Source organism: Amphibalanus amphitrite, unplaced genomic scaffold (genome assembly GCF_019059575.1).
Source record: "Amphibalanus amphitrite isolate SeventyFive unplaced genomic scaffold, NRLGWU_Aamphi_draft 000765F_arrow, whole genome shotgun sequence".
In the NCBI taxonomy this organism is placed as follows: Eukaryota; Metazoa; Arthropoda; class Thecostraca; order Balanomorpha; family Balanidae; genus Amphibalanus; species Amphibalanus amphitrite.
Genome location: NW_024882259.1, coordinates 295,859 through 322,686, shown reverse-complemented (window position 1 = coordinate 322,686; position 26,828 = coordinate 295,859). Strand labels below are relative to the sequence as shown.

General features: G+C 53.0%; 1 protein-coding gene across 1 annotated transcript in view; it reads right to left on the bottom strand.

Annotated features, from left to right (window-relative positions):
- Positions 1–26,828, bottom strand: part of LOC122365816 (rab effector Noc2-like) — a 75,828-nt gene that overhangs the window by 30,334 nt on the left and 18,666 nt on the right. Inside the window, exon 2 of the mRNA XM_043337382.1 lies at positions 542–635. Coding sequence (XP_043193317.1) covers positions 542–627 — 86 coding nt within the window. The 5' untranslated portion in view covers positions 628–635. The remainder of the gene's footprint in view (positions 1–541; positions 636–26,828) is intronic.

Sequence of the window (26,828 nt, the reverse complement as noted above, 5' to 3'; positions counted from 1 at the left end):
CTCCATTAGCTCCGCGCTTCTCAATAAACATTTCATCGAAGAATGCGGTGCTTGGAGGATGTCAGGTGTGAAAAATGCACCAAAAAGTCCTAACCTCTAACAGCTGGTCCTCGATACCAGTTCACTGATCAAAGGGCTCGCAACGAAATGCAGTTCTCAAATTCACGCATTGCTATTTCACACAACTTCGCAGAGGCTAAAGATCTGCATAGATTTAAGCCCTAACTAATCATAATCATTAGCTAGTTCCAGTCAGTACCAGTTTGCTTAAACTCAGCAGTGAACATGGATTCCTTCTGTGTACCCTTTTCCAAAGTTCATATCCTTGTTCGAAACAGCCATGAGCCAGTAGCCTTGCTCTATGTATAAGTGGAAGCAGGTAATCATTGCAAACAGGCACAGGTTTCTCCTCCCGACAGAGCCCCGGGTGCGTGGGCGCCGCCCGCGACATTCAGTCCCCATGCGGCACCGGCGAGGGGCGGGGGCGGGGGTCAGCCGGACGCGCGTCACGGCCGCCACCGGTGCGCCATGATCGACTCACTTGGCCCGGAGCGCCAGCTGCCGGTCGTTGGGGCACACCCACGGGTTATCGCCGGCCGGCCGGTGTCCTCTCACTTGGGACGACATTGCCGCTCCTGCGGCACAGACGGCGCGTCACTCCATTGGTCAACGGGAACGTGACGTCAGAGGTGGTCATGTGACCGGGGGAGGGGTAGGGGAGTGCACTGATTGGGAGTGCCTTTGACGCCGCCGGATGCCCTCGGGCACAGAGATCAGTCTGAGACGCTGCACAATGATCCTATAGATAGAAATGTCGCACGTCAGAACTCGGGCGCGTGATGGCTAGCTCTGTGTTTCCCAAAGGGCATACAGAAACGCAATGGTGCCACCGACAGCGTTGACATTAACCATCATAAATGCAGTTGTGTAGTGCATTATGTTGCGTTGTTTAGGTTTAAGATTTGTTTCTAATGCTACAACATTTTCATCTGTGCCCACCGTTATTGTGAATGTGGTATAATGATGATAATTCATAAGTTCGCGAAATAACAGATCATGTGGCTTGAGACAAGTGCAGGTAAAATTCCTTTGAATATGTTGTCAACAAAGCAATATTAAAACAAGCAGCTTTATATCCTTGCCAAGTACCATCCAGCCGCTCAGTTTTCACCGGCAGATACCGTTTGAATTTTGAAAATGTTTCACCACAGTCGCAGACGTCACCCGTCTTTGAGTTCCACTCGCTTGAATGGCAGGCTGCCTACCATCATTATTAGAGCTATATAAAGTTCTCGCCGCTGCTCCTGTCGAAAGGTGGACGCGCCGCAGACCGTAAGCCGACCAGATCGAAGCGGCTCCGCGGCAGCTCAGCCGAGCTTCGGTGAAAGGGGATTGCTGAGCTATGGGCCCTGGCGAGATAGACTGAGCCGCAGCGCCGGCAAGTATTGCGGCACACTCTAAGCGCCAGTGGCTATCGATTCGCGCTGGAGTGAGAAGATGAACCTCGTATGGTGGCCGGCGTGAGGTATTGGACGACGTTGGAAGGTGATGCTTGAAAGAAGGACACGTCGCTTGTACGAAATAGACGCCTTCTCCTGGCGTTTTGAAAGCGACATCTGCATTTGCTCGTGTTTTATATTGTAACATTGCATTTTGCGTGCTTATTTAATAAAGAAGGGAATATGTGAGCTTCTAATCTGCGCAAATCCACACACATAATGATATGATTCAGTGTTCCATGTCCTGTCACAAATGACATCTAATCCGTCTAACTTACATTCCACGACATCCTATTCAGCTTTCTCTATTTGCTCTGTCGACAGTGTGACGGGGAACCGGGAATCGACCCATAAAGTTAGCACCGGCGGCACGGATTAACACTACGAACAAAATGTCCACAAGCTTTCGCTTTCGAGTTTTCGCCAGAACGGGTGAAATACCTCAGCTGACGGTTAGTGATCGTTATCTATGCCGACCACGGAATAATTTCGAACAATTGTAGAATAGACACTAGACAGTAGACAGATACGTTGCTAATCGGAGCAGGATGTGCACTTGGAGTGCACGTGATTGTCACTTTAAACGTTAACCCTGATGGTCTGTGATCTTTTGCTCGATCAGAGTCTGTTGAGGATTTAACATCTCCCAGCTAGCAAAACTACATCTATGTATATGAAGCAGACACCATGTTTCGTTGCGTTTGTTTTATGCCCGTGTGAATAGCCGCTGGGAAATTTGTCGTCATTAAGCTTCCATTCATTTTGCTATGCTAACAAGTATAACAGCGATCAATGCATTAAGCTTTTTAATAACTTTGCACATCAAATTTTTATCCCTTGTTCATCACCAGTTCAAGGAAAATACATGGTACCCATACATAGGTCACCAGCAAGGTGAAAGGAAGTCATATAAAAGGATTTTTCAATACAGCAAAGTGTGAATAAATATAGGCATCCTTTAGGATGCCGAATAAGAGACTGTGTGTCCCGAATAGCTTGTAAGCTTAATTTGAAGCAAAACTTTTTGACGCAAACTGGTTGACTACATTTTTTCAATTATAACTGGCATATTTGGAAGGTATCCTGCCGATGGCTCAGCTACTTACTTTGGTTAGTTGAATATATCCACCATTTTCAACTTTCGCCAATCGTTACGGAATGGTCCATTGTGCGGTCATCGTTTAGCGGTTAGCGGAATCGTCAGGTGCTGCGTTACCGAGTAGCCGTCGGAAATGCAGGAGGTGGCAGAGCTCACAAACACTCGAGCACGACCAGGCTGAAGAGCCGGTGAGTGTCATTGCGGCCCGAGACACAGCTGTGCTATAGTACACGGAACTGGTCCAGCGTATTTAGTGCTCTTTTCCTGACCATGAATTTTCCGTGGAAATTTGAGAGCTGTCAAGAAAACGTCACTATCACTTCTCGGCATATGAGGCCTAGATTTGCCGGCCTACTTCTGCTCTGAGAAGTTTCCGGTGCTGTTAGCAGGTGAGCTCTGCCTGTTTCTGACGCAGCCATTGTGTGGAGGGCGCCGCCGGCTGTCTGGCCGTGTCAGGTCAGTTCCGTGCAAGCTGCTCGCCCGCCACCCAGTCGATTTATGAGGCCATTAGCCGTCCGCCTGTCGGCACTGCCCCAACTTATTACCGGCATTCTGTCGACACTGGGTCAGCTCGACATGTTGCCGACATTCTGCCGTCACTGTGTCGGCCCCGGCATGTTACAGTCATGCTGCCGGCACGGGGTCAGTTCCGACATGCGCCGGCAAAGATCAGCTCCAAATTTTGCCAGATATCAGTGGACCACCGCGCCGGGTAATGCTTTGATAAAAATAGACCATAATGATGTTTCTGCCGACACCGGATCAGTTGTGTGCCACTCTGCAACAGGCGGGACATGGCCTCTGACATACTATCGACATTGGACCGGTTCAGTTCCAGCATACCAACACTCCGGTCAAAGTCTGCAGCACGCCGCCAGCAGCGGGTGAGCCCGGCAGCACACTGTCCAACTCAGACCGCCTCGGGCGCGTGCTGTTGTGTAAGCAGGCCACGTCGTAAACTGGCTCGAACGACCACGAGGAGGGTGGCGCGCGCTGCAAAGTCAATACATTCGCCCCACTTACCCTGCCCAGGGCACCTTACTTGAGGGACTAGATATGCTTAGGGAATATATGATATATCATATATTATACAAAAATCATTACGAGATTGTTTTTTATATTTGCGTTATTTATTGCCGTTGCAGCTATCTAAAGTTTGATCAGCTGAAGCATTTCATCTCGTCGCAATTTTAACGTCCTTTTTCACATGGAAGCAACTGTGTTGGAACTTCATTGGTAAATGCACGTTGAAAAAGAAGAGCTTAAGTCGCTAAGCGCCAGTTTAAGTGGGCATACTCTCCTCTCGGGCAGGCAGACGGTAAAAAATGGCTGAAACTTGCTGGTAATATCGCAATATATTACAGAAATAATGTTTGCTTGTTATCGCAGCGAGCAGCCGCGTTTGAAGACATTTCCATCATGGCTGTTTTGTGAAGTCGGGCGGCGTTGCGTGCCGCTGTTTGGAGGGGAGACAGACCAGGCTACAAATGGCCCGTCCATCAGCAGCTAATGTGAAACGCACATTCCGACAGCTGCTCTCAACGCGGCCAAAACAGCGCCTGAACAGACGGCCGCGTCCAAAAGCCGTTCGCAGTCTCACAGACACACATGAAAGGGATGGGTCGGATTGGAGTCTTTGTTTGTGGAGGTCCACGCTGTTATATAATTTGAGGTCTGGGGGAAGGGGGGAGAGGGTGAGGGTTGTTTTGGATGGCTGTTGAAACGCATAGCCGTTTAGGACTGGACATGTTCAGCTATATTGGTAATTCAGAAGAATAGGCAAACAGCATCAGGAACCTTGGTGGGCGAATACCCGGTGTGTTGAAATTGAAAGCTCAGCATTCTATGCGTTGCAGAATGGCAGAAGTCCTCCACATCGGACGGGAGGGGTAAAACATCCCTGTGTAAACATAAAGTGTCTGATGAGGTATCAAAGACAAATAACAGGTCTCGCTGCTGTTCGGTCCCAAATGGCGGCAAGAAATAAAACTGTAGTTGGCGAGACGCTATATCTCGGATAGAAACTAATATTGCATGATTTCCCGGCGGAATTGCCGTGCAGCTGCAGTTTCGCAAGATCTGCTTAAAAGCACGCCATCGAAGAACTGCCGGGTAAAGGGCTAAGCCATGTTGCACTATAAAAGTTGAAAAACAAAGTCGTTTGTTTTCACTTCCTCAATGCACTTGAGAGAGTGAGAGGCACGATTCTAGCAGCAACAGGATAATGCAAAAGCGGCTCTGAAAATATCTTATAAACACTTAGCAGTAGACTTATACATTAACTTCTTCTCATGTTCACCATTAGATATAATGGAATATTTTGTGACCTTTCTGTTGCTCCGGCAGTGATATTTGAATACGGCTATGACATGTAAATCATTTTGGTGGGATTGATCTTCATAAAGTTGAAGTTCTATCAAGATCTTGCGAATTACGTCAATGCCATCTTTTCTCGTGGTACACTGAAAACAAATCGACACAGTGAGGGCATGTTCTGCATAGAGATCTTATATACATAGAGATGACATGCACTTAAAATCGTGGCGATTCAGTGCGGCCCCCGGTCAACAGACATGGTAGCCCAAATCTAGTCGGATATGAACATTCTTCTAAATCCATAGACTTTAATGTTAAATTGACTATATTTGAGAGGGTTTTATGAAGATACATGACCAGATACAGAAAAAAGCGAGATGCTATCTTGTAGATTAAATCGTCGACTATCTGCGACTTTTGAAGTGTTTTTCAATCTGAGGTACGGAAATCGTGTTCCCAAGAGACTGAAAGTAGCCATGCTTTACATTAGACCCAATGGCAAAAATTCGGAATCTGACGAAATTGGCCATTTTTACGTCTGATTTATGAAAATTATAGACAGGATATGTAAAAACCCGAGATGCTATCAGGTGGGAAATTTCATTGTCTATTTCCGCTTTTTGAAGTGTTTATCGATCTGAGACCGGCAAATCGTGTTCCCAAGAGACTGAAAGTAACCCTGTTCTACAGCAAGACAATGGCAGATTTCTAATATTTGATGGAAGATATCTTAGGTGATAATAACCTTACTACTAATTGCAATGCTTCACTGGAAAGCTCAACACTGGCACTATCATCGGTCTTTGTATTGCTATTTCACAGAACAACAAGAAATAACGTTTTGAAGCCTCTGAATATTGACTTACTTTTCATCGACGGGCTCGATCCCCATTACCACCAGCAATTTTCCGGGAAGTCAGGATTTTGCAGATATTTAAGCAGAATTGCAGAGTTGTGTTAATACTACGGCACTTAAATACACATTTTAAGAAAACTGCTTTTTTCTTAGCATGAGTTAGGTCTCAGAAACAGCAATATGTGGATATAATGAGGAAAAATAAATGCAAATGATCGCGCAAGAGAGTATCCTTAGCTCCCTAGCAACCACCTAGCAACGTAAGGCAAAATAGTAAACAACTTCTGTTGATATCAGATACTCAGCCTTGGAAGCACACTAGAAGTTCACCATACTGGGCTTCATACTGAATTTTGCATACCAGAATGGGTGTTTCCAACTAAAATTATTTTTTTGCGAAATTTATCTTTGTTGCCCTACTATTTTTCGTAAAAACGAGATATACAAACTTCATGATATCAAAAATAATATTGTGATAATGAAGAGCGCCATATAAAACAAGATAATTGCTGAGATCATGCCTACTAAACTTGGTCCTACCCCCTAATTCAATATACCCTGATTCAGTGGGTCTTTTTAAGCAACTTATTTTCAGCCAGTAGCGTGCCAATATGGCTGAGGCATTGTTAGTCTGAAGAAATTATTACGTAGCGAGCGAAGCAAGCGTAGTCTTTCGTAGATTAACGGAAATTTCTGAGTATGAGCGACCGGCCGGCCGTGGTTACGCTTTTGCGAGGCTTATATCTCAGCAACCACTTGACCGATTTATATTCGATGATTTTTCTAGGGTAGCTTCATTCCTTCTACCAAGTATTGGACTTCTCGATGCATGTGGGTGACCGCTTATGCACGTGCCACGTGCAAAACGAAGAGGTGTCAGTTTTGCAATTGTTGCAATATCTTGGTAACTACTTGGCCGATTGCGCTGAAAGTTGGTATGTAGGTAGGCACCCACTAGGCAATGCATATCCATGTGCCACAGTTGGGGTGCTGCCGCACGTGCGCACGTGCAGGGGTCGATTCCAGATCTCGAGAACGGCTGAACCGATTGTGCTGAAATTTGGTACATGGTTAGGGACCAGTTAGTAGGGTGCCGTGCAAAAGTCAGTTGTGACCCATTTTGCACGTGTGCACGTGCAGGGTGCCGCTTTCAGATCTCGAAAACGGCTAGGCCGATTGCGCTCAAATCTGGCACATCGCTAGGGACCGATTAGTCGGGTGCAGTGCACAAGTTAGTTGGAGGTGTCCCTTGCAAATTCGCTTGTCCAAGGCCCACCCTCTCGCTCGCTCCGTTGGTCGCCCCAAAAGGCGTTTTACTGGTTAAAAATATTGCTGTTCTTTCCTGGCTGATTTCATTCCTGAGGGAAGCAATGAAATTTGTAGCATGATTTCATTTTGTGTTTTTATTGAATTCCTTAAAAGCTCGCCTAAAAACATTCTCTCTCATTCAGGCTCTCATCAACCCGGCAGGCGGTGGACCTCCCGGCCACCATCCGCGCGGTGGGGGGGGGACATTTTTTGCCCCCCTCCCGTATCTCCGAAACTACTGGACGGATCCGTAACATTCAAACGATGTTCGATAGCCCTGTCAAATTTGTCGACGGAACTCCAATTTCATTGACCTCGGGGTCACCGATGACGTCACAGGTCAGGTCAAAGATAAAATGTTTCGCGTACGTTAGAAATAGGGCGTACGTTGCCTAGTATATATGTTGCTATTAGGGGTCACTCATAATACCATGTCAGGTCACAGGTCAGGTCATCAAGGGTCAGCACATGAACCAACTTTACTATTTACTAGGGTTGTGCGATGCATGTTTTATGCCCCCCCCCTGACATGGTCCCCCCAAAAAAAGGTTACAGGTCTAAGGTCATTTGGGTCAGGCTCATGGAATTTTCAGGATAGGTTCCTTGAGATTTGGTCAAGTTTGGCGTTTTCGGTCAACCGTCGTGAAAACGGCTATTCTGAACCTTTCTGAGCACGGTACAAGCTCAAATATACTATGTTGCATGTTCCGATTCAATGATACATTAACCCTCGCCGAACCTATTGGTTTTCTACATACGCGCCGGCCGGGGGGAGGGGGTTGGTACGATTTCCCTCGCCGTTTCGCCCCTGATGAAGCTAGAGCGTCGCGGAAAAAACAAGCGTGTGCGCCGTTACAAGACGCAGGGACTGGTACCCAATTTTAAGGTCTCATTAGTCACGTCAAGTGACCAAGGGCCAGGGTTCAGTTTTTCATAACTTCGCAAAAAACGGTCGGAGAGCCGCGATTTTGGCATCATCGTGTTCGCCTCGCTCAGGCGCGTCGAATGGTATACTTTTTGTTCGGGTGAGGTCAACTTGAGGTGTTGACCTCGCGTCAAGGGCAGGTCAGCTCCCCCAGATCACGAAGCTGGTTGAAAGAGGTCATGCTACATATTACTCGAATCGGCAGGTCTTCCTGAGTTTATTGGTGGCTTTCCCGACTCGCTAACTCAGTTTGATGGGGAGTTATTAATGAAAAACTCTAATGACCCAAGTATATAACTGCGATGAAAACCGTAAGCCTCATGCTAATAATTATATTCAAAATAGGGCCAAGAAAATAAGACATATTGGCCAAACTGAAAAACTGACTTTTGTCAAACCGTCTTACGGTTTTCATTGCAGTTATATTGTAATCATGAGCCTCAAAACCGCGCTTTTAATCATTTGGGTAATTTAATCAATGACCCAAGTGACCATAAATGACGCCACGCAATGTCAACAATGCAAAAGTGAAGCATCGGACCTTGCAAGGCGTGCAAGAAATCACGATTCCATGTGCTGGAGACAGTTTGAGATAGTCCTCAGCGCTAACATAGCAGTTTTCATTTTTCCCCATTGACTTATACCTAATGGTGAGGTCACGTGGCCGACCTGACCTCATGTGATTTTTAGGGAAAATCCGAGATATATGTACAAGTTGTGAGCAGGGCTGCGGAGTCGGAGTCGGAGTCGGAGTCGGTCGGAGTCGACAGTTGTGACCGGAGTCGGAGTCGGAGTCGGAGTCGATTTTAGAACCCCGAGCCGGAGTCGGAGTCGGAGTCACCGAAAATCTGTCGACTCCGCAGCCCTGCTAGGTCTGCGGAGTCGGAGTCGGGAGTTGGAGTCGGTCGGAGTCGACAATTCTGCCCGGAGTCGGAGTCGGAGTCGGAGCTGGTTTTTGAAAGCCGGAGTCGGAGTCGGAGTCGGAGTCGCCAAAAATCCATCGACTCCGCAGCCCTGGTTGTGAGACCTCTGGATGATACTACATCCTGTAAGTTTCATCTCCCTGTGAAAGTTCCTCTGGCACTGACGGCGTTGCGAAGTTGCGACATCTGAGGACTGTGCAGAGGTTCACTTATGACGTTGTTAGCGGAGCGCCGCCAGAGTCAACATAAAGTTCTTGAAAAAGGCACACTGTATTTTCACCGCTTGTGAGCACTCGGACACGAAAACCGCACGACCGTCACGCTCCGGCTCCGTCCCCGAATGCCCGCCCCCCCGCCGGCCGCCGCAGTCAGCGGTCAGCCGGTGCCCCGCGGCGGTAACCTCCGCAGGGGCGAGGTCAGGCTCCGGCGGAGGGCAGGGCGCCCGCAGGGGCGAGGTCAGGTCAGCCCCGACTCGACTCGGACACCGCAGCGACGCGGTGTAACATAAACGCACATACGGGTACACTGCCCCCCTCTACACCAAGTCGCGCGGACAAACAAAACAACCAACAAAACTGGCGCGCGTGTCATATCATCTTGCGGAACTCGCCAAACCACACAAATCGCAACGAGAAGCGCAACAAAAGAAACACTTTTCACCCGCCATCACAGTCAATGTACGGCATCATCAACAGAGCAACTTCACCCGTAGTAAAGAGAAACATTCAGACAAAGCTTCCATGTATGTATAACAACAGCAGCCGGGGCGGTCATCGGAACTAAGGGTTTTACGAACTTTACGAAGTTGGAGATGCCGAAGGACATGTTTCGTCGGAACCCCCATCGCCAAGTGCCGCCGCCCGCCGTCCACGGTCACGCACGCGCCTCGACCGTCGGAAGAATGGGCTACTGTGCAATGGCCCCCTGCTCGCTCCATCTTCGTTCATCTCAAAACGCACCCGCTGACTTCTTCGCGATGAGGCGGGATCTCGAAGGCAGCTGCGTCGCAGAGTGGCAGACTGCGTCCGATCGTGATGCTGAAGCATCGGCCGAGTAGCTGCACGAACAAGACGTTGTCCAGTCGGAGCCTCACCGACTCCAGTTGGAGTCAGAACTCCAGCACGAATTATCTGTGACGGATCCGGCTGGGAGCCCGACGCCACCGCTGGTCCTGCGGCAGTGATGACATCCTTCGAGGTACGGCGATGTAGCAGTTGCTTGAGGTAAGCCGGTGCATCATAGTAAGTACGGAGCTGTGAGTGATGAGCCCTCCGTTCAACACCATCATCCGTCTTCACGAGGTAAGTAACACCACTTTCAGCCACTTCAGATACAGTCAGTGGACCAATATAACGTGCTTCGAACTTGTTTTCGAGGCGATGTCCAGGTAGCTGGACCGTCTTTTTCACACGGTCTCCGATTCGGAATGGCTTAAACTTCGGATGGCCTGCCTTCCACACATCCTGCCCTTCATCAGAGGCGACACGCGACTCTGTGTCCGCATTTCTCGCATCAAGTAGGAGGGCCGCAGGTGACGTACCGATTTCTGCATGCTTGGTGTTGTTGTATCCGAAGGTTGGGACTTTTCAATTAGACAATCACTATTCTTTAGAATTGTGATTTTCTATTGAAAATCCCAACCTGAGCTACCTCTCTAGGGGGGTGTTTAGCGTTTCTGCCGCGATTTTGGTCATTTTGATCCCCGCGAAAACGGCTCGATAGATTTTCTTGCCATTTTCAGCGTTTGGTCCCGTATCGGGGAGCTACCAGCTGGCATCGGTCGCTTGAAATATAATTAACCCGTTTTGGGGTAATCGGCACGTGCATTTTCCCATAGGGTTAACATGGGGAAAAATTTAAAATGCGATTTGCGCAAAAACTCCACGTTAGAAATGAATTATATTTTTAGGGTCGAATCTCGGGCCGGGACCCCACCTCATGATGGTAATTATTTAAAATATAATTAACAAAATTTTGGGTAATCGTTAAGGACAGTTACCCCATGCTGAGCCTATGGCGATTTCAAAAAATTATTTTCAAATCGATTTTGCAAAAAAATTCCACGTTAGATTTTGAAAAAGTTCCAATATGTTCTGCCCCGGGGTGTCGGCTACCACATGGTATGGGTCAGATATGGGGCGATTGAAAAGCACGTGCCACGTGCAAACGTGTTTGATGGGGTAACCTCCGGGAAAATCCGACATTGGCCAACTGGGGGTCCTATGGCTCCGAAACCACTCCACCTAGCGACACCAAATCAGTGCAGCCGGTGAGCAGATGAGTCCAGCTTGTCGCACCAGTGGTCACGTGGCGCACGTGCTATTGCACGTGCCGTGGCACGGGGTCAATTTTTGTTCTTAAATACACCAACATTGTGAAATGCAAGGAATGGGGGAAATAGCCGTCAGGCCGTCAGTTTTTATGATAGAGTCGATCTGAATACGGGTATAGACACAGAATGAACGGTGCTAGAAAACTGCTATCTCGGATTTTTTGTAAAATGAGAAATTAAAAATTCTAGGGAAATTATATATTAGAAAGGTGAAATTTCCCTAAATTTTCTCGTTTTTCGAGTTTAGCCGTCCACTGTTCATCAACGGTGACACCGGCCGGGATAATCTTTTACATGCTGATGGCTACGTCGATGGGTCATTACGTGGCGTGAACGGTGAAGCTGTCACAGGTCCGGCACGTGCCACGTGGCCACGTGTTTGAGTCGAGTACCTCCCAGATTATCGTGTATAAGCCAACTTGTGGCCTTATAGCACGAAAACAGCAGCAGTCAGGAAGCCTGAAATGGAACAATCGGTGAGGGGACAAGCCCTGCTTGCACGACCGGTGGTCACGTGGCACACGTGCAAATCTGGGCACCTCCGCTGCGGAGATATTTTATAGTGAAATATTCAAATGTACATAACTTTGTAAGTTTAAGTCCGATTGGGCTAAAATTTGGTGGGTGGATGAATTGTTAACCGACATGAACGAATGCGCCATGTTTGTTGCAGTGCGCCACGTTTGTCTCAAAGCGCCATTTTTGCCGCAAATCGCAGAATGTGCGTAACTTTGTCGAACATGGGACGATTAGGGTGCGCTTTGATTGAGGGATTGCTGCTTAAACGGCAGATATGAATGCACCACACTTGCCGCAAGGCGCCATATTTGTCTTAATGCGTCAGTGTTTGCGTTTTGCCTACGGCGGGCGTTTTTTTTGCGGCGGTGTTTGCGTTTTTTCGGTGTTTGCATTTGACGGCGGGCGGCCGTTTTTGCGTTTTTGGCGGTGTTTGCGTTTGGCGGCGGGCGGCCGTTTTTTGCGGCGTTTTGCGGTTGGCGGCGGGCGTGCGTGCGTTGCGGGCGTTTTTTGCGGCGGTGTTTGCGTTTTTTGCGGTTTTTGTGTTTGACGGCGGGCGGGCGGGCGATGCGGGTATTTTTGCTGTTTGCGTTTGGCGGCGGGCGGCCGTTTTAGCGGCGGTTTGAGGCGGGCGGCCGTTTTTTTGCGGCATTTTGCGGTTTGCGGCGGGCGGCCGTTTTGTGGTTTGCGGCGGGCGGCCGTTTTTTTACGGCGTTCGTTATTTGCGGTTAGCGGCGGGCGGCGGGCGGTCGTTTTTTTTGTGGCGTTTGGCGGTTTGCGGCGGGCGGCCGTTTTTTGCGGCGTTTTGCGGTTCACGGCGTGCGGCCGTTTTTTGCGGCGTTTCGCGGTTGGCGGCAGGCGATGCGGGCGTTTTTTTGCGGCGGCGGTGTTTGCGTTCTGCGGCGGACGCGCGTTTTTTGCGGCATTTTGTGCGTTTTTTTTCTGCGGTTTTCGGCGGGCGGGCGATTTTTTTGGTTTTTTTGCGACATTTGCGTTGGCGTTTTGGGCGTGCGTTTTGCGCGTTTTGCGGTGTTTGCGTTTTGCGGCGGGCGGGCGGTTTTTCACAATTAAAGTCCCAACCTTCGGATCCGCAGTGCTGTTCGATAAGCGCTGCCCGGGCCTACGTTGTCATAGCCTTGGCGAGGTGCAGGTCCCAGTCACCAGCGGAGTCCGTCAGTAAGCGAAGTGACTGACCAATCGTCCTGTTGCAACGCTCCACTGCACCGTTACCCTCGGGATGGTAAGGCGTGCTGTACGCGTGCTGAATCTTCCAGTCGCTCAGGACGGATTCAAATTCCATGCCACGAAACTCCGGACCATTATCAGACAGCACCCGCTGAGGAACCTTCAGAAGAGCTGGCAGAACACGATGATGAAACGCACGTGCCACCGCTGCTGCTGATTTGGATCGCAAAGGCACTGCCACTGCCCACTTGGAACAGTGGTCCACCGCCACCAGACATCCCAGGTGACCTCTTCCTGAGCGAGGGAACATGACGACATCGACTGCCACCAACTCAAATGGCGACTGACACTCTATCTTCTTCACGGGAGGTGGGTGTAATTGAGGCGATGGTTTGTAAAGCTGACAGCGCTGGCAGGTCCGTACAATGTCTGAGATCACCAACTGAAGTCCAGGCGCGAAGAGCCGTTGACCAAAAAGATCGAGCAGCTTATCTCTTCCGATGTGTGCCATATCTTCATGCGCGTGAAACACCAACTCGACCAGCCATGACCGCGAGATAACCGGCAATGGACCATTGTCCGGGTGGTCGAAGACAAGTAAATCATCCCTCAGCTGCAAATGATCCATGTGCTTCTTGAAACATTTCAGGCTCTCAGGCAGACGACCAGGCGGGGTTGTCTGTTCGACATGCGTCTTCAACTCCTTCAGCTGGTCACTGGAGGCCTGATGCTCCCGAATAGACGATGTAGTAGGGACTCCCATGTCAACAGTGTAGCTGACAGCGGCAGCCCTCTGAGCGTCAGGATCGGCGAACATGCTTACTTCACTCCCACCCAGTCGAATTTGAAGACTCGCGAAATCTAGGCAGATGCCGACAGTCCGAATGAAGTCAGCACCGAGGAGTAGACAATGGCCGAAGGAATCGGCCTCGTCAACGAGGAGAACCATGGCCACTGGAGCATGTGACGGCATACCGACTTGTGCGTGGATGAGCCTCTCGCACCGTGCTTGCCCACACAGGCCTATGATGGGTATGCTAACTCTCTGGATGGCGATGCCAGGATCATGAGATGAAATGAGCCGCAATGCACTGGCACTTATCATGCCGATGGCCGCACCGGTATCCAGTAATCCACACAGCGGCACCCCATTGCAGAACGCTGTGATGGTACACTGAGTGTGCTGGTCATGGTCGCAGCTTGGCTTCAACTTCTTGCAGGACGAGTTGGAGGACGTCGTGTCATCAACCTGAGATGCCGTGACTGGTGTCTCCTCCACACTCCTTGCAGAGACTCGACAACTCGCAACGCTCGCAGCGGTCAGTTGCGTTTTGTCGGTCTCCAGGTACGACTGAAGGAGATTGAAGTGAATGCCCCCAAGGCATTGTAGGTGCAGGATATCATTCGCTGAACGACAGTCATCAGTGAAGGTCATCGGGTTAGTTGGGCCAAAATGAACGACAATTTTTACTTTGTACATGGCTGCTGCCACGGTGAGCATATCCATCGCCAGAGGTTGTCCTGAAAACCGCATCAGCCTCAGAGACTGTCGAGATAACCGATCGAGCCGGAAGCCATACTTAGCGGGGCTCCGAAGGGCCTCATCTACCAGCCTCCGGCGAATGTCCCCACCGTCTGCAGGGAACCCATCTCTCTCAGTCATCCAGTGTCGAAGACAATCCACCAGAGAGTTTCCACCGCCTTCAGGACGGTACCGAAGACGAAGACCGTCTGGCAGTTCTTCGTTCTGGTAGGTCCCAGCGGCTGTTGCTGAGGACACTTGCATCCGTGACAGGAGATCTGCGGCGAAGTTTGATTGTCCAGGGACGTAGATAATTTCGTAGTTGTAATCAGCAAGTTCTTCCACGGTGCGGGCAAGACGATGGTTGACGAGCCGCATGTTGTGGAGGTACATCAGTGCCTGGTGGTCAGTGTAGATTTTAAAATGAACAGCACACAAGAATGAGTGGAATGTCTTGACTCCCCAGCGAAGAGCAGCAAGCTCACGACCAGTTACTGAGTAGTTCTTTTGCGCGCTGGTGAAGGTCATCGAGGCAAAAGCAATGAATCTGGGCTGTCCGTCCTGCTCTTGAGTTAAGCACGCTCCAGCACCGATAGCAGAGGCATCCACCCACAGACAGAGAGGACTTGCATCAGGTCTGTAATCGGGGAACGCGAGTGTTATATCAGCTTGCATGTCGGACTTCAGCTGTTCGAATGACTCAATCATCTCATCAGTCCAGGTCAGAACAGTCTTTGCAGGTAAGCCTGTCAGTGCAGACAGAGGTTTGGCGATTGTAGAGCAGTCCTTTACGAACTTCCGCTGGTAATTCACTATTCCCAAGAACTGTCGCAGCTGGTGAACCGTTCGCGGTTTATCCAGTCGCTGGATCTGGTCCACGTACTCCGGTGACTTCCGAAGACCCGATGAACTAATGATGTGTCCCAAGAACTTCACTTCTGGTTGAAACCAAGTACACTTGCGTCCGTTCAGCTTGATTCCCTGGGATCCGAGCGCCGTAAGAACGTCGTCGACCAGCTGCACATGCTTTTCAAACGTAGTCTCCTTCAGAAGAATATCATCTAGATATACGACAAGCTTCTCACGTGCAAATCCGTGAAGAATCGTCTGCATTTCCTTTTGAAATTGTGCTGGGGCATTCTTTAATCCAAAAGGAAGGCGTCGAAACCTCCAATGGGCCCTGGGTGTGCTGAATGCAGTGTAGTCACGTGACTCTTCCTCCAGAGGGAGGTGATAATATGCCTTGGAGATGTCCAGTGCACTGAACCACTGCACTCCGTGATGAGTCCCAAAAACAGTATCGTTGACCTCTGGCATGGGAAATCTGGTTGTTACAGTCTTCTGGTTTAGCCGGCGATAGTCAATGCACAGTCGCAATGTGCCATCCTTTTTTCGGATTGGGACGATGGGAGCATTCCAAGAAGATTCACATCGCTCAATGATGCCGAGACGCTCCAAGTCTAGACACTGACGCTCGACTTCGTCCGCAACTGGGGCAGACATCTTCCGTGGTCTGATGTAAATGGGCGTATCATCAGTCAACTCAATACGATGTGGTGTCATCAACGACTGGAGCGCATCCGCATCCGAGCGCATGAACACTGTTGAGTGACGTTCGAAGATCTCCTGTACCGCCGCTCGCTGATCTTCAGAGAGACCCGGTATGTCGGAGGCCGAGGGACAGGAACCATCGGGCTCGATCCCGTCTGTGGATGCTGTAGAAGAGTACACCGGCACGCTTCCCTCCACGTCCAGGGCGCTGTCCGCGGCGGAGTCCAGGTAACCGAGAATAGAACCCTTACGCACTGATTCTGAAGCCATTCCCCGGTTGGATACGAGGACACGCGGGTTGGTTGGATCAAAGATACCCGAGACGAACTCTAGGTCACTTGACGCGTCCACACGACCAGCAAAGACAAGAGGACGGGAATTGATCTCGCATGAGCTACACGCAGCAGGGAGGACGGCTGAACAACCTAGTACGGCTGTGTCTCGCTTCGTCACTCGGGTTTCTCGTACCGCCACACACGGTACATCAGTCATGAACAATACACAAGACTCCTTCTTTCCGAGTGGTAAGTATAGTGTCCATCGAGATCGATCCTTCCGAGACCCAGAAACAGCGTTTCTATTCATGTCCAGGCAGAGGCCGTGTTGCTGCATGGCATCTCTCCCGATGATAAGTTCGACAGGGCACTTGCTGCTGTCCAACACCAAACAATCCAATTGGAGTTCGATTCCGTGCATATTCACTGGAAGGCATACTCGGCCAAGGGCTGGCAGAGCACTGTTGCCAACAGCTCTTACCACTTCATCACTTGGGGTCATAAAATCCACATCCACAAACTTACTTCCAATGATTGTTCTGCCCGACCCACTGTCCAACACCGCCTCCACGTTTTCTGAATTCAGCTGAACGGAAACTCGCAAAATAGACGGAGATGAAATAGCAGAAGTGAAGACGGAAGCGTTCGTCGAGTCGGGTGCATCACCATCACAGTCATCTGTAGGATTGTGTTCGTCAACGGTAAGCAGGCTTGAGACAGGGTCAACTTCACTGGCGTTGCAGGTGTTTAGATGCGTTCTTTCTTGAGTCCCCTGAGCACACGATATCCCGGTCGATGGCGGGGCAGGTCGTGGTCCGGTGGATGACGGGGCAGGCGATGACCCGGCGGGCGAGACGGGTGGCGGCCCGGCGGGCGAGATAGGCGGCGGCCCGACGGGCGACGGGACAGGCGGCGACACGGCGGGTGGCGAGGCAGACGGCCACCCGGCGAGCGACGAAGCAGACGGTGGCCCGGCGGGCGACAGAGCAGACGGTGGCCCGGCATACGACGGGGCGGGCCGCAACCCGGCCGACGACGTGGCAGGCGGTGACCCGGCGGGTGAGACGGGCGGCGGCCCGACGGGCGACGGGACAGGCGGCGACACGGCGGGTGGCGAGGCAGACGGCCACCCGGCGAGCGACGAAGCAGACGGTGGCCCGGCGGGCGACAGAGCAGACGGTGGCCCGGCGTACGACGGGGCGGGCCGCAGTCCGGCCGACGACGGGGCAGGCGGTGACCCGGCGGGCGAGATAGGCGGCGGCCCGCCGGGCGACGGAACAGGCGGCGACACGGCGGGCGGCGAGGCAGACGGCCACCCGGCGAGCGACGAAGCAGACGGTGGCTCGGCGGGCGACAGAGCAGACGGTGGCTCGGCGGGCGACAGAGCAGGCGACGGCAGGGCAGGCCCGGCGGGCGACGAAGCAGACGTTAGCCCGACGGGATCCAATCGACGACGGGACAGGCGGTGCTCTTGTCGACGGCGGCGCCGACGGGATCCATTCGACGACTGGGCAGGCGGCGCTGGCAACGAGGCAGACGTTGACCCGGCCAACAAGGAAGACGATCGTCTAACAGGCGACAGAACAGACACGTCCGCTCCGTTGATGCTGCTTTCTTCACGAAAACGTTCGCCGTCAGGGCTGTATTCGGTCACAGCAGGCTGCCCTGGTTCGCCTGTGTGACCGACTAGTTTTCCGATTGCCTTGTGTGTCCCTGGCGATCTGATCGAACTGTACGGACGGGGGATGGTGATCGAGAACTGTCGCCACTTGCAGAACGAGTCTCCGATCGAGCACCAGCTCCAGGTCGCCTCCGGGCGCGTGAAGCGGACCCGCTCTGACGGAGCTGTGAACCTTCCGCACCTCCCTCCCGTCGGCCTGGATTCCGTGTAAATGAACGTGATTCGCAGTCTCGAACTAGATGATCTGAGCTTCCACAAGCAAAGCACAGACCAAGCTTCTGTCGACAGATGTCCTCAGCATGTCCACGACGGCCACAGAAACTGCAGAACGCCCGCGATCTGTCACTGCTTTTTCCTCTGGCCATGGATTGTTCAGACCTTGATTCGCGTTGAAGGCTTCTATGAACACTTTCATTCCGCTGCTTCTCACTTCGTCGCCGAGTGCCGGACTCATCATGCGTGTTCCTCTGAGAACGGCGAGCAGTTCGATCCACTGCCATCCCCGGTCTCTCAGGTGCTCTTCCTCGTGGCGGTTCTTCCATTGCGGCCAGTACCGTGGAGTCTAATCCCGCTACTGTGTGCTTCTTACACTGAAGAATCGTCAGGTAATGATCCCATAGCAGCGTCTTGCCGTGGATAGCCCTGTTATATCTGATGTCCAGTTTCAGCTGTTCCCGGATAACAGGTGGCAGGCTCTGGAAAAGTCGGTCTCGTAGAAGCTCAGACGATTGGACGTCCTCACCAGGAAAGGCGTCTTCGAAAAGAGAAGACAGTCGGAGGGCAAAGAGCGCAAGGTCCTCTCCTGGTCCTGGTTTCGCATTGTCGAAACGAATTCGAGTACTCTGCTGTGTGTGGTCAGTTTGGACAGCCACCCAACGTAGCATACGTTCCTTCAGTTTTGCATACGTGGTTTCGGTCCCTCCGCAAGCCGAGAACACTTCGGCCACTTCACCGACCAAGAGAGACTGCAGAAGCGGAAGAGCTTCGTCCAGAGTTCCGGAATACGTGCGTGAGCAGTGATCTTCAAATCGTTGGAAGTACTGGTTCAGACTTGTAGTACCACCCAGACCAAAAGTCGGAATGGTGAACGTCTGCTGAAGAAGGAATCCCCCAGACGATCCCTCACCAGGCCGACTCCCCGGAGGTCTTGACTGATCCCGCATGGGCTGCTCCGCATGGGTCGCTTCCGGGACATGAACAAGTTGCTCTTCAGTTCGGCTTGCCGCTGGTAACCGAGATGTATCCCGAGTGGGTGCGACTGACGTTCGCTCTGCCAGCAGTTCGCTCAGTTCGTTGATGCGCCCGAGTGCCTCCTGCAGTTGTAGCTCAAGTTGAGCAACACGCTCCTCCGGCTCAGCCATCTCGTTCTGACTCACCGTAGTAGCCGCAAGAGACGCGGTGAATCAATGTAGGAATCCAATCGACGATGGGCAGGCGATGTCCCAGTCGATGACCGGGCAGGCGGCAGACAGGCCGACGACGGTGCAGACGGGATCCGATCGACGGGGCAGGCGGTGCCCCGGCCGACGACGGTGCCGACGGGATCCAATCGACGATGGGCAGGCGATGTCCCAGCCGATGACCGGGCAGGCGGCACACAGGCCGACGACGGTGCAGACGGGATCCGATCGACGGGGCAGGCGGTGCCCCGGCCGACGACGGTGCCGACGGGATCCGATCGACGATGAGCAGACGACGTGTAGACGGGATCCGATCGACGGGGCAGGCGGTGCCCCAGCCGACGACGGTGCCGACGGGATCCAATCGACGGTGAGCAGGCAATGTGCAGACGGGATCCGATCGACGGGGCAGGCGGTGCCCCAGCCGACGACGGTGCCGACGGGATCCAATCGACGATGGGTAGGCGATGTCCCAGCCGATGACCGGGCAGGCGGCACACAGGCCGACGACGGTGCAGACGGGATCCGATCGACGGGGCAGGCGGTGCCCCGGTCGACGACGGTGCCGACGGGATCCGATCGACGATGAGCAGACGATGTGCAGACGGGATCCGATGGACGGGGCAGGCGGTGCCCCGGCCGACGACGGTGCCGACGGGATCCGATCGACGATGAGCAGGCGATGTGCAGACGGGATCCGATCGACGGGGCAGGCGGTGACCCGGCCGACGACGGTGCCGACGGGATCTGATCGACGATGAGCAGGCGATGTGAAGACGGGATCCGATCGACGGGGCAGGCGGTGCCCCGGCCGACGACGGTGCCGACGGGATCCGATCGACGATGAGCAGACGATGTGCAGACGGGATCCGATCGACGGGGCAGGCGGTGCCCCGGCCGACGACGGTGCAGACGGGATCCGATCGACGGGGCAGGCGGTGCCCCGGTCGACGACGGTGCCGACGGGATCCGATCGACGATGAGCAGACGATGTGCAGACGGGATCCGATGGACGGGGCAGGCGGTGCCCCGGCCGACGACGGTGCCGACGGGATCCGATCGACGATGAGCAGGCGATGTGCAGACGGGATCCGATCGACGGGGCAGGCGGTGCCCCGGCCGACGACGGTGCCGACGGGATCCGATCGACGATGAGCAGGCGATGTGAAGACGGGATCCGATCGACGGGGCAGGCGGTGCCCCGGCCGACGACGGTGCCGACGGGATCCGATCGACGATGAGCAGACGATGTGCAGACGGGATCCGATCGACGGGGCAGGCGGTGCCCCGGCCGACGACGGTGCCGACGGGATCCGATCGACGATGAGCAGGCGATGTGCAGACGGGATCCGATCGACGGGGCAGGCGGTGCCCCGGGATCCGATCGACGATGAGCTGGCGATGTGCAGACGGGATCCGATCGACGGGGCAGGCGGTGCCCCAGCCGACGACGGTGCCGACGGGATCCAATCGACGATGAGCAGGCAATGTGCAGACGGGATCCGATCGACGGGGCAGGCGGTGTCCCAGCCGACGACGGTGCCGACGGGATCCAATCGACGATGGGTAGGCGATGTCCCAGCCGATGACCGGCAGGCGGCACACAGGCCGACGACGGTGCAGACGGGATCCGATCGACGGGGCAGGCGGTGCCCCGGTCGACGACGGTGCCGACGGGATCCGATCGACGATGAGCAGACGATGTGCAGACTGGATCCGATGGACGGGGCAGGCGGTGCCCCGGCCGACGACGGTGCCGACGGGATCCGATCGACGATGAGCAGGCGATGTGCAGACGGGATCCGATCGACGGGGTAGGCGGTGTGCAGACGGGATCCGATGGACGGGGCAGGCGGTGCCCCGGCCGACGACGGTGCCGACGGGATCCGATCGACGATGAGCAGGCGATGTGCAGACGGGATCCGATGGACGGGGCAGGCGGTGCCCCGGCCGACGACGGTGCCGACGGGATCCGATCGACGATGAGCAGGCGATGTGCAGACGGGATCCGATCGACGGGGCAGGCGGTGCCGCGGCCGACGACCGGGCAGACGGGCAGACTGTGGATCGGCCGACAACAGGGCAGACGGGATCCAGCCGACGACGGGACGGACAGGATCCGGGTGATGACGAAGGCGACAGGACCCTGCCGACAACGGCGTAGACGGACTAAGCAATGTATATACCACAATGTCTGAATAGTGCCATGTTTGGATAGCTGGATTTGGTCCTAGCCCCGGCTGCGTGTTTATGGAAGTACGGGTAATAAATATGGCAAATTTCCCGAATGCGATTACCGTAACCAGCAAATACAATTGACCTATGAGAATGAGACACACCGGCTAACCTATAATTATCAGCAGCGTACGATCCACACTTTTCGAACACACTCACACAAACACAGGGCTGATCACGCCTAATTCCGTCGTTATTTGGGCCATACAAGTGTCACAGACCGCAAAATATGGTGAAATATTTCAACCATACAAATAAATCAGTTTGCACGCGGTCTAGATGCAGTGATGCACAAAAGTTCGCGCCCTGCAATCGGTACCAGGTACTCACCGGTGCGGCAGATTTGAGCACTCACGCCAAGTAGAGTCGCCAGATTCGGTCGGCACAAGTACTGCTGGTGCAGGTTCGGTCAGCGGGCGAGTCAGGTGCAGTCCGTGTAGAGACGGATACCGGCGGCAGGCACGGTCCACGTCGAGACAGGCACGGTCCGCGTCGAGACGGGCACCGGCGGCAGGCACGGTCCGCGTCGACACAGGCACCGGCGGTAGGCACGGTCGTGTAGAGACGGACTCCGGCGGCAGGCACGGTCCGTGTCGACACAGGCACCGGCGACAGGCACGGCTCACGTCGAGACAGGAACGCTCGAGAAAAGACGGGCACCGGCGGCAGGCACGGTCCGTGTCGAGACGGGCACCGGCGGCAGGCACGGTCCGCGTCGAGACGGGCACCGGCGGCAGGCACGGTCCGCGTCGAGACCGGCACCGGCGGCAGGCACGGTCCGCGTCGAGACAGGCACGGTCGTGTAGAGACGGGCACCGGCGGCAGGCACGGTCCGCGTCGAGACAGGCACCGGCACGGTCGTGTAGAGACGGACTCCGGCGGCAGGCACGGTCCGTGTCGACACAGGCACCGGCGACAGGCACGGCTCACGTCGAGACAGGAACGCTCGAGAAAAGACGGGCACCGGCGGCAGGCACGGTCCGTGTCGAGACTCCGGCGGCAGGCACGGTCCGCGTCGAGACAGGCACCAGCGGCACGGCAGGCACCGACTACAGGCACGGCTGGTGCAGCGCAGAGACAGCCATCACCGGCACCGTGCGGTGCTGATAGTCACTTTGAATTAGTCACTGATAATTGTTACTGAATCACTGGCGCTATCAAAATCGCATAGGACGAGCCCCCAATGTTAGCGGAGCGCCGCCAGAGTCAACATAAAGTTCTTGAAAAAGGCACACTGTATTTTCACCGCTTGTGAGCACTCGGACACGAAAACCGCACGACCGTCACGCTCCGGCTCCGTCCCCGAATGCCCGCCCCCCCGCCGGCCGCCGCAGTCAGCGGTCAGCCGGTGCCCCGCGGCGGTAACCTCCGCAGGGGCGAGGTCAGGCTCCGGCGGAGGGCAGGGCGCCCGCAGGGGCGAGGTCAGGTCAGCCCCGACTCGACTCGGACACCGCAGCGACGCGGTGTAACATAAACGCACATACGGGTACAACGTCACAGGTCAGTGACCTGACCTGAAAATGCGGTTGGTGTCACAAGATGCGGCTTGGATCAAAGGTCAGTTATGCCAAGTTTCACCTCTCTATCGCCTGCGTCTTCGGAGCTATCGTGAAAACCCCTATAGGGAGGCGGCACCCGCCCTCCCCCCCCCCCCCGTCGGACGGCGAGGGTTAATGATGCATGCAGTACCTTGATACGAGCATAAGGTTAAAACCACGTTAAAACATGCCTAATTTCATTTCAATAATAACGCTCGAAAGCGTCACAGCTAGACAAAAAAGAAAAACTGTACTTAAAAATAAGCGGATGTGAGCACAATCTCCTTGACCGAATCCTTACAAAATGCAAGTCACGGGCCATGGCACCCCAGAAAACCTTGCTTAAAAAGACCCACTGAATCGCCACGAAATCAAGTGCTTTAACATAGGCGTGTCATCTCTATGTATATAAGATCTCTATGATGTTCTGTACTGGTAACACATCAGTCATGTGTTAATCGCACCCAAAACACAATAAGGCTGTGTATTTTCACGCTTGGCGGGACCTTCGACACGTTTGATAACACAGAAAACAGAATAATGACACACTTTTATCGTGCCAAGCACGCTGGACGAATGTAATGCATCATTGTATCGAAATCATGTGTTGTCGGATATGGTAGACGTGTACCCTTACACAAATACACCGTGCCATCCACCAGTGAGCGACCTCTGAACCTTAACTTCAGATGGGGATAACAGAGGGCGTTTTTCGAGCACCGACTTTTATGCTGCGTTTTTGTAAAAATTTGCCAAATTGTTTTGAGAAAGGTCAAAATGCACAATACAGCCGAGGGAGTCGATGCATGATAAATTGTCTAAAGCAATATGCGCTGATTACATCAAGTGCAAGCTGAAGCATAGCTAATTAACGTCTGCTTGGAGGAAGAAACTCCTCGGTCTATATAGGATATATTTGAAAAATCGGTGGCCGAAAATTTATCCCGGCTGTCTGGACAACTGTATTGTGCAATAGTCCTCCCATTTGGGGCATCGTCACTTAGTGCTCTGAATGAGCCGTCCACGTGACGCGTTCACCCTTCGGCTCTGAAGCGCCCGGTCGGCCAGGCGCAACTCCAGCTCGTGTATGGGTCGGCGGCCTCGTATGGGTCGGCCGGCCGCGTGCTCAGCCCTGACCGCGCTCTGACCGTATGGGTCGGCCGGCCGGGTGCTAAGCCCTGACCGCACCCATGCGCCCGATTCCACTCGGGGCCCGGCTTTGGCAATCAGCCTGTCCAGCCAAAGCCAAAGTCCCTTCAACTGCGCCCCGGCAACAAACTACATAATCACCACGTGTTTCCTTCTTTCACTTGCGATTTGTGTTAAATTTAGTAACACATTTACCTTGTATTCTGCAAATGTATTCACACAAGCCTTATGTGTTGAAGACACAATGATATTGTGTTTTAGGACACAACACGACTGGGTTAACACATTTGTAAATTGACACGTCTGCGACGGGTCAAAAAATGCATGATGCAGGGTACACAAGAAAGCCTAGTTAACACGCTCTGCCTGTGCGTTTTTAGTCGTTTTTTGTGTCATTTTGTTTTCAGTGTATAGCAGTGGCTCCCGCAAAACTTCAAGGACATCAACATTATGCAAGGTATTACAAAGACTATATACTCGTACTTAATATATCATAAAATCACTAACTGAACTCATACTCTTTCCCATAACCTATGATTGTGAATATGGACACAGAATGTGACTCTGTTCAGTATGACAAGATCACTCCCGCAATGATGGACTTTCTCTGTTTTAGGTAGGTATCCATTTGCTACAAATTCAGGTCCTTAAAACGGCGTCACACTCCTCACATCATTATCCCATGAGCCGCTGGGGGGGGGGGGGGGGGGCATAAAGTTGCCCCCTTTACGTTTTGTGGAATATCTCCAAAATTTGATTAGCTACGAACGTGAAACGTCGCATAGCTTCAAATAAATCACTAGACTTCCGATATGGACCATTTCTGATGTCGCTGAGCATGAAACTCAACTGTAAATGAACTAGACAGTACCCGCTGTCATCCAAAAACATCTAGGTACACTTCCGACTAGCTCCTGGCCAATAATTGGTTCTTTATATTCGGCTTCATTTATCGGATAGATCGTGAGGAAACTGAGAGTCGACAATCTATGACTTCTGACGTCACTGTGACGTCATTTCAAATGGGATCGACACCAAATTTGCGCACAACCTCGGCAAGGTATTGATGAAGAGGTTTGCAATGTTTCGCTTCTCTATCTCCTCGCATTGCGACGATATCGTCGCAGAAGTAAAGGGGGCAACTATATGCCCCCCCCCCCCTCCAACAGCCGGCATGTGGCGCGGAGGCCCAGCGGCCGCCGGGTTATTGTATGCTTTGCTCTGTACTAATGTCTCGCACAGCCAGGGAGTGGTCTGCTATTCTGAAGAGAGGCGATAGTCTAAGGAAACATTTTGATACTCTTTCAGTCCGTGGAGTATTTCCAGACACCGGCGCTGGGTGTGCTCCGGTGCCGGTCGCTCTTTTATTACCCCCATTTCTGCCGACGATGATGGTGATTCATACGCGTCTGACGTGGCTGGCTTATGTGAGTCCGTGGTGCTGCAGCTCTTTGGGGAGTGTCCGGACGCCACCGGAATTGATACGGCACCTCGCGGACCGATGGGGATGTCAGGCCTCGACCCAGTTGCCGCTGGACGATGACCAACGACCTGTTGAACCATGACTTCGACAAAAGTATTTTTGCGTGATAGGATTGTAGAGAGACGGGGACGAGACGGGCGACAGGACGAGACAGGTAATGACACGATATGGGACGAAACAGGACGCGACAGGTGCAATGAAACGCAAATTTTTATAATTGCAAGGTTCACAATGGCGTTTCAATAAGCCTTCGCTATGAACAGAGCAATTCAGTCTTCTCTAAAAAATATATATATGTTACGGGCCAAGTGCGAAGGCTAGTCCGTTTGCGAACGGACTAGTCCATTCGCGAATGGACTAGGCCGTTTGCGAATGGCGGTCCGTTCGCAAACGGACTAGTCCGTTTGCGAATGGCCGGCCATTCGCGAATGGCCTAGGCCGTTTGCGAACGGACGGGTTTGTGGCGTTGCACTTAGCCGCCGGAAGCATGGATCCTCGGATTGGGGTACGATTCCGAATGAATGGGGGACCGCTGGTCGATGCAGGAGCGTCGCCGACGGGGGGGGGGGGGGGGGGTCGGAGGGGTCCGGACCCCCCCCACACACACACACATTCTTGAAAATATCATCATCATCATCATCATTTATTTCGTTTGGAACTCCGTATTCACGGCTATTCTGTCCAAGTGTCAATACATAAATACATATACGCTGAATGGTAAAGATGTTAAAGGAAAAAAAGTACAGCACGTATGACGTGGTATCACACATTATAAGAGCCTAAAGCGCCCTCCTAAAGCGCCTGCGACACCCAGCAGACGTTTTACTGTCACGCACATCCAGGGCCAGTGAGTTCCAGCGTGCAACGGCGCGGTACCGGAAGAACCGCCGCGCCTGCTCGGTGCGGGGTTTCGGCAGCTGGAGCAGGTCGCTCTCAGTGGCACGAGTCTCCCTACTAGAGACGTCACTGCGGCGCTCGAGCCGCTCCGAGAGACACCTCGGCGCACTGGTATTGTTAACCAAGTAGTGAACAACA